This window comes from Zootoca vivipara, chromosome 3 (genome assembly GCF_963506605.1).
Source record: "Zootoca vivipara chromosome 3, rZooViv1.1, whole genome shotgun sequence".
Taxonomy (NCBI): domain Eukaryota; kingdom Metazoa; phylum Chordata; class Lepidosauria; order Squamata; family Lacertidae; genus Zootoca; species Zootoca vivipara.
In genome coordinates, this window is record NC_083278.1 from 90463054 (window position 1) to 90476377 (window position 13324).

The following is a 13324-nucleotide window of genomic DNA, read 5'->3' on the forward strand; positions in this document are numbered from 1 at the left end:
TACTTCTCTTATGACATTTTCAAACACCAGGAGTACATCTCACCCCTGAGATCTGATCCTGAGACTAGCAATGGCTACAATCAGGGTATATTTAATAATGTTGTTGAAACTTAATCATTTGAAACAAGCTCTGTACATTTTGGAGAGTGACTTAAAAACAGGAGATAGGTCATCTACTATATATTTTGGAAAGTGTTAGTTATGGACTTGGACACCTCTTAAGATATTGTAACCAAATTTTGTATGATGATTCATGACAACAAGGAGCAGGTTTGGATACGACACCATTTTGAATCAAGATGGCAGGCTGAACTTTTCAAAATAGCACTGCTTTTTTTGTTTCTTAGAATCCCTGAGCAATGTCAGGTCCAGGCTGTTAATAGCTCATAATTCAGTGGTGAAACACATAGTTTACTTACAGCAGGTCCCAGGTTCAATCCCTGCCATTTCCAGGTAGGGTCTAGAAAGACTCCTGCCTGGAATGTTCAGACAGATAATTGAATTTTAATTGTACCGAGCTTTGAAGTTTTTGTTTTGTTTTGTTTCTTTTAACAAATCTCCCATGCAGGCCACATAACGGCAATGCTGTTATCACTGCATGGCTAATCTCTTACAGTTACATGAGCAACGTGCTTGATTTCCTTTGCTGTGGATGCCATGTTGATTTGTGAATGACATTTGCCTACTCGTTGAAACCACACATTTTAATTAGAAACCTAAAATTGTAAAGCAATTAACAAACTTAATAAACATAGCTCAGAAACCAAGCACTTCAGAATGAACAGGGTATGATTTACATGCAATAAATCTTATCACTAAAGCTGCTCGCAAGGAGTACTGGCCTGATGTCAATGTGTTCTCAGGAGCCAAAACACTATGGTTGAGCCAAATTCCCACAAACCCTCCTAGTGACAAATTAATCTGCCACCTGCCACATCTGGGAGATTCAGTCCCTAAATCAGTCCTTGTGTTAATTAACTATACAAGCCCGTGGCTTGGCGAACACTTTTGGGGGTCAGGGGATGGGGCTTGTGGGTTTGCAAAGGGAGCCGGTTTCCTTTATGAAATTGCACTATGTTTCCCCGGAGCCAAACCAGCGGTTTTTTTATGTTCAACAATATTTATGGTCGGTAGGGTTTTTCTTAGACGTAGTAGCCGGCCACAGGCCAAAATTCCTAAACTTCCAACCGCGGGCGCGCGAGTCTAGATACAGTATGCCGAAGGAAAGGTTGGAAACAGCGCCCCCAGCGGCCTCCTCCTGCAAATTGAAAATGGAGGTGAAATCGCATCCAGTATACAATGTTAAAGCAAGTTATTAAATGCCAACCGCCTCCTTCGGCTTCCATCTCCACCTCTCCGGGTGTCAGTTTTGGAAAATGGCCGCCACTTCAAAAAAAGAAAAAAGAAAAAAAGAGAGCTGCCACATAGGAGTTAGCTGCATGCCCCTTTACTGTTGGTGGCGATCCATAAGGGATCGCGACGAACGTGCCCCTCGCCCAAGCATCACCCTCGCGCTTCGACTCCAAAGGCACGTTTCCCCTTGCTGAAAGGCGCGTGGGGCGGGGAGGCTGGCAGCCCAGCCAGGCGCCTCCTTCTCCGAAATGCTCGCCGCTCTTGCAGCAGTCCCAGATCAGGCTTGGTGACAGCCTCGGGAGCCACCGTGGTACAGAGGATGGCTTCCACAGCTGCCGCCGCCGCCTCCTCCTCGTCCTCCTCCTCCTCCTCGCCCTCCTCCGCTCGCGCTCCTGGCGCTCGTCGTTCGTCACCGGGAAAACGCAGCAGCAAGAGCCGCTCGCTCCGCGCGCCAGCCGGAGGGCCCCCCTCCCGGGAGCAGCAGCGTGGCAGCAGGCGGCTCGTGCACTAAGCAGGTGCACGCTCAGCCTCCTGATTGGCAGCAGCTGCGGCAGCCGGCGCCTCGCGGGTGTTTCTGCTCTTGCCTCCTTCTCCCTCGCTCCCCTCCTCCTCCCCTGCAGACAGGTAGGATGAGCGCGAGCAGCGGCGCGCGCCGTGTCTCTCTCTCCGTCTTCCTCCTCCGCTAGCGACTGAGGGGAGTGCGGACTTGGAGGCGGCGACGGCGGCGAAGGGTCGCGTGCCCTGCAGCGGTAGAGCCTGGCTAGGGGGAAGGCAGCAAAGAGGCTCCCTCATGCAGGCGGGCAGCTCTCAGGTAAGGAAGGGCGCACTGCGCCGCGGGCGGGGAGGACGAGGAGGCAGGAAAGCCGAGAGGGGCTGGTGGCCACCGAGGGAGGGTTGCGGCGGTGGGGGAAGGTGAGAGACCCGAGGAGGTGAAAGAACTTCGCAGCTCGCTCTCTCCCCTTCGGTACCTCGCCAAAAACCGCGCGGGGGACTCCGGCGCGCGCCTCCCAAAGTGACCGGGAGCTCCTGAGAAGGGGCGGGCGGGCGGGTCGTTCAGAGAAAGACCTCCAGCGGCGGGACTTTCGTCGTAGAGGGAGAAGGGAATGGAGCCGCGGCGCCGAGGAACGACGTATTCGTCGCCGGCGAGGGACCGGGGTGAGGGGAGGAGGAAAGGGGACGGAAGTTCCTGCCGCCGGAGCGGGGGTTTTCCCCCCTGGGTTCTGATAAGGTGACGTTGGTAGGAGGGGGTGGCCCCCCGGCGCCAAGCGGGCCGAAGAATTGCCTGGTGAGGGCAGGCCGGTTCTGCATGCAAAAGCACCACTACCATCCTGCCGCCAGGGAGCGCGCGGCGGAGGGGCAGCGCGCCGGGGGCGACCCGGCGTGGGGTAGGTTTTCCTTTTTGCAGGCAGAGGGCCAGAAAGTGCCGCTTGCCGCTGCGTGAGTGAGTGGCGCCTCCTCCGGGAGAGGGCGGGAAGGTGTGCGGAGGAAACTGCCCGTGTGCTGCTGAAGCAAAGCTGTCTGTTCCTGTCGTTGCAGACCGTTGCAATCCCGATGCCCTTTGCGGATGAAAGATGTATCATGGAATGAACCCGAGCAGCGGGGATCCGTTCCTAGAGAAGCGGCGGCGGCAGCAGGAGCAGCAGCCACCGCCGCCGCCTCCACCGCCCCCGCTGCTTCAGCGCTCGCAGTCCAGACTCTCACTGGTGGTCCTGTGGTTCCAGCTGGCTCTGTGCTTTGGCCCCGCGCAGATCACAGGCGGTGAGTGAGCGGCGAACTCGTGTGACAGGCAGAACCGGGAGGGAGGGAGGGAGCGAGGCTGGCAAGCTGCTGACGGGCAGGTTCCCTCTTCACGTAGGAGGAGAAAGCCTCCGGCTATTGATCTCCTATGCACAAAGACCATCCCACGGTCTTGCCTGGCTGCTTCTCAAATCAGCTGATTCAAAAAAAAGGAGAAACCCAGCCATCCCATCTTGAAGGCAGAGTGGCCACCCCACTCCCCTCATTGCAAATGCTCAGGGGAATGACCTCTTAAAATGACTGCTTCCTAAATGTACTCAAAATGAGGATTGCTTGTAAAGAGCAGAAAAATCTGTTTCTTCCTCTAAAGATGCTTCTGTCCCTCTAGATACATGGAAGGATCTTCTCCCACCCCGCTCAAGCACAGAAGGTTCTTCTTCAGGAAAGCACATAGTAATCAATCTGTTCATGCTCTACTTCATGCTAAAGCATAGCTGCCAAGTTCTCCCTTTTTTTAAGGGAAATTCCATTATGCTGAATAGGCTTCCTCGCGAGAAAAGGGAAAACTTGGCAGCTATGTGCTAAAGGGAGAACCACTGTGTTCCGCCTTCCAAGAAAAAGAGATATTAATCAGAGGAAGTCCAAGCACCCTTGCACTTCCCAAATGTACATGAGGAAAGGCTGCACACAGATGCTCAGTGGGGAAAAGACTTCCTCTCGGCCCTAATGATAAAAAAAACACCTCTCACAGTGATATGAGACATCCACTCACATGGTTAGAAATCCCCCTGGTATACACCAGGCATCTATAAACAATGATATGAACAAACCAGTCCTTAAATATTGGGGAGTCTTGCACCCCCTTCTTCAGAGTAATAGGCTGAGGTAAAACAATAGCTATTGAGGGCCAGGAATTGGAGTCTGATCCGATACAGGCAAAAACCCAACCGCCTGTGGCTAACCCCGAGTCAAGACTGGCAGTGAGGGATTGTTGTAGCAGTGAGACTTCTTATGTAGCCAGAAAGGGCCAATGAGAAGAGGCGAAGATCTTAGTCCACCAACCCCAACTGGCTTTTCACAGTGACCCTACTATGAGACTATTAGCTGTCCAGAGTACTAGCTGAGCTAAATGCTGCTGTTAGAGCAAATATGCACGTGTCATTTTTGCTAATAATAATAATAATAATAATAATATAATTTATTATTTATACCCCAGCCACTCTGGGCAGCTTCCCAAAAAATATTAAAATACAATAGTCTGTTAAACATTAAAAGCTTCCCTAAACAGGGCTGCCTTCAGATGTCTTCTAAAAGTCTGGTAGTTCTTTTTCTCTTTGACATCTGGTGGGAGGGCGTTCCACAGGGCAGGCGCCACTACCAAGAAGGCTCTCTTCCTGGTTCCCTGTAACTTGGCTTCTCACAGTGAGGGAACCACCAGAAGGCCCTCGGTGCTGGACCTCAGTGTCCGGGAAGAACGATGGGGGAGGAGACGCTCCTTCAGGTATAATGGACTGAGGACTCCCCCCCCCCCCCGGCTCTTCTAAAGAGAAATTTGTCTTCTGTGAGATACTTTTTAACTTTTGGAGCCAGCACCAGAGGAAGGTCCTTGCATGCTTTCAGATGAGTACTGTTCCATTTGGGGATAATACTGGAAACTTTCACATCTTTGTTTATTCCATCAACTTTGAAAACACTTTAGTTAGGATTTAAGGTTTTGGTTATTATTTCCAAACCAGCACTTATGGTTTGTTTGTTTGTTTGTTTCTCCCTAATAATCTATGATTGTGATATGTTTGGAGCAAGACAAACTATTACCACTGGTTCAAATAGGCTCTCCAGTTAATGCTGGACTGCAGCTTCAGTTGTCCCTGACTGTTGTCCATGCTGGCTGGGGCTGATGGGAGTTGGTGTCCAACAACATCTGGGGAGCCCACATCCTTGGTTTATGTAATAGTGCTGTGTCCAGATGTGGTCATCAAATCCCTCACATTTACTGAAGGGAAGTCTGCAAGTGAAATAACTGCTTGGATTTCTCATGTAGAGGTGGTTAAAAATGAGATGCATTTCACGGTTAGGTGCCAAGCTGGGAATCAAATAGTATTGTAATGCCTCTTGGTTTTAACTGGAGTCTGAAGGTTTTTGGTGGCCGTGATGACGGTCATCATTGGTATGCACCCAGCTTAAGTTTGCATCTGTGGTCAGATGTTTTGTGCTATGCTTCGCTGTACGTTTACAAGGTTGGAGCTGCTTAATAGAGGAGATCCCATGGGAATGATCCAGGCACAATTCAACATAGAGCTAAATGGATTTAAGCTCATTGAAACCAATGGGTTTATACACATTTAACTCTGCTAACTCTCTCTTTAAGTTCGCAGGAAGCTTATATGGCTACTTTGGCAGGAGATCCAAGGACACAAACAAAGTGATGTTAAAAAAAATGAGGGTGTCTCATATAGAAAATAAAAACTAGAGGGATATACTAATGTTTTGAAGTGCTGTGAAATGTGTGATAGTGTCACTCAGTTTTCTGTGGGCCAGCCAGTGACAGACAAATGAGGCAGCTCTTTCTGCAGATAAGGCTTTCCTCAAAACCTGGCAGTGAAGGCTTGTTTTGTGCATGCGATTCCCATATTTTCCCCATTTCTCAGATTTCAGTAGGTGGGGCTGCTACCTGACCTAGGCACTATGGCATGATGTTAAGTGCTGTGCCAGATGGCCAAGATTTGAAACAGCTTTGTAACCACTGATGTTTTTACATATTTTCATCCCACTGTGGGCATTGCTTAATTACAAGAAACCATCATTACTGCTGCCAGATTGCATTGTTTCTTTTGGTTTTGTTGAGGCTGCAGTCTTTCTTACCCAGGGCATCTCTCCTGTGCATGCAATATTCAAACCAGAAAAGGGAAATGGAGTTCATTTTTTTTTTAAAAAAACCCACCTACCCCCAGGTTGTAATGTCTGCCCTTGCAGGTGAACCATGACAGCTATCCTTCTGACCTTTGTCAGGATTCATGCCCTGAGAATGAGTGAACTTCCCTGCTAATTTTAATCTAATTCTGCCACCAAATGAAATAGTTATAAATACTTCCTTTTAAAAAAGAACACAAAAGGTTAATGTTACCCACAATAAAAGTCCCTGGACCTATATGTTTGTAAATTGGCAGGCTTTATCCAATCTGGAGGGGCTGGTGTGCAATTTCATCAAGTTATTTCAGAAGGAATAAAAGTTAAAAATCTTTTTTTTAAAGTTCCATTGGTGAATATGTAACAAACAGAGATAAATGAAGTAAATTTGGGTAGTCCCTGAGCAGAATCAGGCGGCCGGCAAAGCTTGAGGTTGGTTGTTTTCTCAAGTGCCAAATTCGGATCTGAACTGAATCTTGTGGTCAGTGCACACACACCCCCCAACATCTGTACTAATATAAGTGTTCTCTAGGTCTAATGGTATTAAAGTGTACATAATAAAGCTAAATGTGAAGAACTGAGCTTTTATAGAAATAAGCCTAGTTCAATTCATTTTTATTGCTGTCAGCCACAGGCCACCATAGAATAGATGGAGAAAAGTACATAATTAACTCAATACGAAGTCAATACAATGCAAACCTTACAAACATTTTTAGCAGACATTTAACAGCAAGACACTAATATATATATATATATATATATATATATATATATATATATATATATATATATTCTGCCAAAGAGCAAAATAAAATATAATTAAAACAAATACAATCTGCACAAGATATTATTCCTGTAGAGAAGAGAAACAGATTCATTTTTAAAAATGAAAGAATTGTGTTGAAAGCTGACCTCTCTCGCTACTCTAAAATGCTTAGAAGAAAGTAAGCAAAGGCAAACTGTTCCATGTAATAATGAAGTGCCTGGCTGTTTTAATGTTTGGTTCTGTAATGGATTCAATTAATGGTTGCCTGAGGACAGAATTTAACTTCTAAACTCCTTTTATTTTATATCTTCCTGCTCTGAAGCCTCTATTGACAGCAAGGCTCTGCTGTTTTACCCCAAATCAATATAACATGCAAACGTTTTCTTTTTCTTGTCAGTAACTCTGTAAAGAATAATTCTGCTTCCATATTATTTTTGCTCCCAAAGACACAGACCTGAAAAAGATGCAAAATAAAATTATTTCAATAAATAAATCTTAATGAAAAACACCTAGGAAAGTTATACATTCTTTCCAGATCTTTATGTTCAGCCAGTGATACACTATTAAGGGTAATGCATGATGTTTGCCTTGCTTCAGCAATAAATGAGGCAGTTGGTGTGTCTGTGCCTAGCTTGTGGAACTCTTTGTCCTTTAATATTAAGCATGCACCATCAGTACTTTGTTTCAAACACCTGCTTAAGACTCTTCTGTTTACTCAGATCTTTTCTGATGCATTGTTCAGCGATCAGCTATTGTGTATCCCTGTCTAGATGTCGACTAAGCATTTTTATCCTATTTTATGGATGTGTTATGTTCACTGCCAATATACTTTGTTTATTGTGCAGTATATAAGCCTATATACCAGACCATATTCGAAGTGCTTACCCTTGTGTTTAAAGCTCTGAATAACCAGGTTCCTAAGTATCTAAAAGAACTCTTCAATCATACAGACCTGCCTGCGCCTTGAGATCTTGGAGAAAGTACATAGCGTAGTAGGGACTCAGGGAAGGGCCTTTTTGAAGGCGACTCTGTGTTTTGTAATTCACTTTCTGCTGACTTGTTCCTGGCCTCTTCATTACGCTGTTGTAGAAAACGAGTCAAGATATACCTCTTTCGGTATTTTCTTTTTGGAGGAGGGGTGGGGTGAGTAATTTAATGCTGCTGTCTTTCTTCCCTGTGTTGGGACTTCATATAATTGTTTTTATTATATTTCGTTGTAGGCTATTGTATATTTTTCTTGATGCAAACCAGGGTCTACTGGTATAATACAAAACCCTTAAATACATGGGGGGATTAAGAAAGTGATATAACTTGTTACCTATCTCTGATAGGAAAATGATTAAGGGGATTTTAATTTGTGTTTGTGGTGAGTAACTTATTTTGTTCGGTGCAATTGTTAATGTATTTTGTTCTGTCTATGAAACACTGGAGCGATGGAACTTGCCAACTGATGTGGGAAAGTTTAACACTGAAGAAACTACACAGACCATTTATTCTAATAATCCTGTCAATCTGAAATTATCTGCTATGCTACATTTCAATGTGTTTAGAGAGCCTGTTGACTGATTTGTCTATAAATGATTCACAGTGTAGACTCATAATAAAACAGCACATTTTATTGGGGAGGTTTGATGATGGTGGATGTGTGAATAAGTTACATATAAACATGGACTTTTAACAGAAAGGTATAGAGCCTTTATAAAACTCTGGATTTTCATGTTTAAGTTCCTTATTGGACTTGGCCACCTTTGCTCAATTAAGAACATTACGAAACTTCTTAAGGCATAATGTAGTCCACGTTAAGCACTTTAAGAGCATTTTCTCCCTGTCATGCCTCCACTGGAGGAATCCTTTTAAGAGGATGACCTAGACTAGTGCTTCCCAAAGCAAACATCGCAATGCAGCAGTCCTCATCAAAGGACCATGAGGCAGAACAGGAGGGACCCAGGGCCTTCGGGGTCATGGTAACCTAACCACCTCAAGACACAGAACATGAGGGGGAACCAGAGTGGCCACTAAGTCCTAAGGAGCACAAGCACCTGAAGGTGCAGAGTACATCAGCGGTCAGCTGCTGGAAAGTTTGCCCGAGGAAGAACTCCTTGGGACTCGTAAGTTAGCTATTCCTTAGAACAGGCATCCCTAAACTCAGCCCTCCAGTTGTTCTGGGACTATAACTCCCATCATCCCTAGCTAACAGGACCAGTGGTCAGGGATGATGGGAATTGTAGTCCCAAAACATCTAGAGGGTCGAGTTTGGGGATGCCTGCCTTAGAAGTAAACCAAATCTGCAGGCAACGTGGATGATTTGCAGCTGCATTCTGGGTGTGGCACTGAAGGCTCAGGTTTAAAAGTCTTTCGTTTAGGGCACAGATTGCTGGAACAGCAACTTTATACCAGATCCTTGACTTGCATCCCTGTTTTTGGACCTCCCCTTGTTTCTAGACCTCTTCAGTACCTGCTGAAAACCCATTTATATTCTGAGGCCTTTGCTAGCAAGCAATACCAGTTGGCTTCTGTTTGTTTTCCACTGACTTATTGGCTGCTGGGGGTATTATTATTATTATTATTATTATTATTATTATTATTATTCCGTACACCGTCTTGTTGCTGCAGTGAAAGGTGATATAGAAATATCTTTCACTTTAGTTAATAATAAAATGGGTCTTAGGAAACTGTTTTCTAACACCTTGTCAAAAGGCTCAATTCATGATGTTCATGGTCCCATGGATTTTTCATTGATACACAGTATACATGCTGCAGTTATCCTAATAGGCTTAATGGGAGAGGGTTGCATATTTGAATTCACATCAACATTAATTACAAATACGTTCATATTCATTTTTAATATGAATTTACCCTTTAAAGAGTGCATGAATGGATGCATTTAATTTGTAGGTATGCAGATAATTGGTTCTGTTTCTGAAGCTGGTTGGTTTGTATTGCTAACTTGTGCAATAAGCTCTGCGGCACCTTGCGAATAGATTCCATATTTTTCCACTGGGTTTCTGTAGTGGAGGACAGAATAGTTTCACTTTCACAAGGTATTCTGGGACAGAGAGCAGCCTTGTACTTTTAATGACTTATCTGACTTGCAACACATATATTGTGCATCAAAGTCCACAGGACCATTAACAGCATGACTGGCATACCTGCCAAGTCTCCCGCTGAAAAATGTGGGATGAGCAGCGGCACGGCACCGGAGGTTGCATAGAAGCAACTTCTGGGGCCGCTCTGACCATGTGTGGGCACCGGAAATAGGGCAGAGTGGCACCGGAAGTTGCTTCTACGCATGCCTGGTGGCCATCTTGGTTACGGCCGCCGCCATGCGGCCACCACCAAGATGGCCACCGGACATGTGTAGAAGCGACTTCCAGTGCTGCTCTGCCCTACTTCCGGTGCCCACACATGGTCAGAGCAGCACCCAAAATGGAGGCTCCATGGGAGGTAGGAAATCCAGGGGATTTCCAGGATTTTTCTCCATTCGGGAGAACAGTGGGAAATGGATTTAAATCCGGGGGTTTCCTGTGAAAAACAGGATACTTGGCAGCTAAGATGACTGGTCGTTCTGACAAGGAGTTAGGAAGCAGCCTCCTAAAACCAATGTCATATTGTCTTATTTTATATGGAATGACTTGGCACATTACATGGATATTTTTTTCCAGAAATAGGCATGTATATAAACCTTTCCCATCTGAGCACAGCATAGACATTCAGGTTTGCTCCTGTGACTTAAATGTATAATTAGGAAAACCAATTTAAGCTTGCACACCAGAGAGAAAATTCAGACATATTAATGTTAGGTTTCTCCTGCCACCTGCATACTCCAACTCCAACAACTAACTGAATCAAGTTCTGATATCTGGAGTTCTGTATGAATACTACTTAATTGAACCAAGAGATTAATTTTCTTTATGGGAAATGGGTTGCACTTGTAAAGGACTACTGTACAGTAGTTGTGTGAGATAGCTCTTCAAAGTGCCAGCCTCAAACAGGTTTGTTTCTAAGGTAGGAGTAGACCCATCGAAAGTAATGTACATAGGCTAGTCATATCCATTAATTTCAATGTCTACTCTGAGTAGGCTGCTCTTTTTTTTTTTTTGCAATCTTCAGTAAGCCTCTGATTCTTTAAAATGTTTTATTAATTGTATTTATAGCCTCTCTACACCAAATGGTCCCAAGGTGGATTGAAAAAAATCTCACAATTAAAGCAAGTGAATTTTACATAGTAGTAGTAGTAGTAATAATAATAATAATAATATCACAAAAGTAACCAATGGCAAAGTTAACAACACAGCAGCAATGCACAGCAATGCAGTCCTGTGTATATGGAGCTTTATCAAGTTGACCTGTGCTATGTATTGAAAGCTGAGAAATAAATTTGACAAGATGTTCTTGTGCTCATGGGAGACATGTCCTGCATTGCAGAAGGGGGTGTAGGGTTTCAGTAATAATAATAATAATAATAATAATAATAATAATAATATAATATAATATAATATAATATAAAAATTTAATAAAGAAACCAGAAGGGCTTAAATAACTGGAGTTGCTGCAAAGGAGATAATCCTGCTGACGCTTGCTATTTCAGTTTAATGAGTCTTGTGGCAAGTGTTTGTGCACTCAAGCTAATTTATATTTAAAAGCTATTAAAAAGGTACACCAAATAATGTGAGATGGAAAGGTGGGGTGGGGGAGAGAGATTGTGCTACTTGCCATGGGCACTGTCCAAGGTACCCAATTAACTTGTGGAAAAATTGCAGTCCACTTAAAATTTAACAATTACAAAGAAAGCAGCAAGTGGGTTGAGAATTACAGTGGTACCTCGGGTTACAGACGCTTCAGGTTACAAACTCTGCTAACCCAGAAATAGTACCTCGGGTTAAGAACTTTGCTTCAGGATAAGAACAGAAATCGTGTTCTGGCGGCGCGGCAGCTAAAGTGGTACCTCAGGTTAAGAACAGTTTCAGGTTAAGAATGGACCTCCAGAACGAATTAAGTTCTTAACTCGAGGTACCACTGTACCACTGTACCTGTTTCTATCACCAGACCATTGTGGTTTGGGTGCTGGTATCATGCGACTTTCCTGCAACACAAGTGCTAGTTTGAGAAAAGACACCTGTATCTTCGGCAGCAAATGCACTGGCTTCAGAAGAGAGAGCACAACTAAGGTCCTCATCTGTACTGCATTTATATCCCATCTTTTTCTTCAGGGAACTAAAGGTGGCATACAGGGTTTTCCTCCTCATTTAATCCCCACAACAAGTGTAGTGGAGCTAAATCCACCAGTTAATGAAATGAGGCATTAACTCAGAATAAAGAAGTAGGATCACACTATTTTGTCTACTTATTGGCATGCAGCGTATGAAGCAATGTGTTAGATGCCAATATAAAACATTCTCGTAACACTAATAATTAGTATTCAAGCAGCATAAGTACTTATGAAAGAGACAGACATTTTTCTCTGCATCACATCACACAAACAATGCTGCAATATTTTAAGACCCTGTGTGCACAATGTAAAACTGAAAAGACTCAGCCCACTCCAAAAGACAAATAAATAATGTAGTAATTAGGGGTGTTTTGGTTGGTTTTTTTTTTGCTAGTATAGCTTGAAATTCTAAGTGCCCTTTACGAACAGCATAATTGGGACTAATTTGCTTATTAACCTTAACCACAACAACCTGGGAACAAAATGACAAGTGAGGCAAACGAATGGCTTATCATTGTAGGCGAAATGTGGGTGAAGTCTACACAGTCACTTTCGCTCTTCGTGTTCTGTGGGCAGTGTTGCACTATATAAGGTAATTCAGCGGAAGAAACTTCTTTGCAGATGACTAAAAACACCTGCTTATGGGGCATGTGGGGACAGGGAAAGGTATGCCAAGTGGCACTTAATTGTAGGGAAAGGTCTGGCTAAAAAGAAACTCCAAAAGGATAAATGGAAGCAATCTGTTGAGAGACACACCTCTCTCTATGCTAGGCTTGAAGCAACTTGCAGAAATGTTTGAACCTGAAGTCCCTTATGGTCTCCTGGTGGCATCTCAAGTGTGGTATTTGTGGACACCCTTCCCAAAATTTTACCATTGTTTAAACTGAGGGTTGTTGTTTTTGCAAGGGGTGGTTATTTGGAGGAAATGTCCTATTTTTGTGGGCAGAGTGTTTCTGCTTCTTTGTGTTTTATTTGCAGTGTCTATATGCATTCTGCTGGGGACCTTGGATCCACACTCTGTATGTGGGACAAAAAAAAGTTCACTGAAAGGAGAAGGAGGTGAATACTGATGGTACAGAAAGACTTGGGGGTAAGATAGACGTGAGCTGGAACTGGAAGTGCAGTAAGGAATAGGGAACTGCCAACACAGGAGAGCAAGTGGATGCAAAATAACTACCTATTACCCTCCACTGCTCGTTTTGGCTTGCATTAGAATTCCAGTGTGGATTCTTTCTTGCCTTCTGGCTGCATGAGCAGGAGGCACAGGGGTTCACTGTGTTTTTGATCTAGGGAGTGCTGGATCATCTAGAGCAGGGGCCCCCAAACTAAGGCCCGGGGGCCGGATGCGGCCC

At 44.3% G+C, this 13324-nt stretch overlaps 1 protein-coding gene across 3 annotated transcripts in view; it reads left to right on the plus strand.

Moving 5' to 3' along the window:
* Window positions 1-1814: 1814 nt before the first annotated feature.
* Window positions 1815-13324, plus strand: part of SUSD4 (sushi domain containing 4) — an 87140-nt gene continuing 75630 nt past the window's right edge. Inside the window, exons 1-2 of one of the 3 annotated variants that reach the window (XM_035111413.2) lie at window positions 1815-2164; window positions 2890-3111. In XM_035111413.2, coding sequence (XP_034967304.1) covers window positions 2925-3111 — 187 coding nt within the window. In that variant the 5' untranslated portion in view covers window positions 1815-2164; window positions 2890-2924. Of the gene's footprint in view, window positions 2165-2889; window positions 3112-13324 lie in introns of those variants that run through there. The other 2 variants (XM_035111416.2, XM_060272980.1) reach the window with 2 other exon arrangements.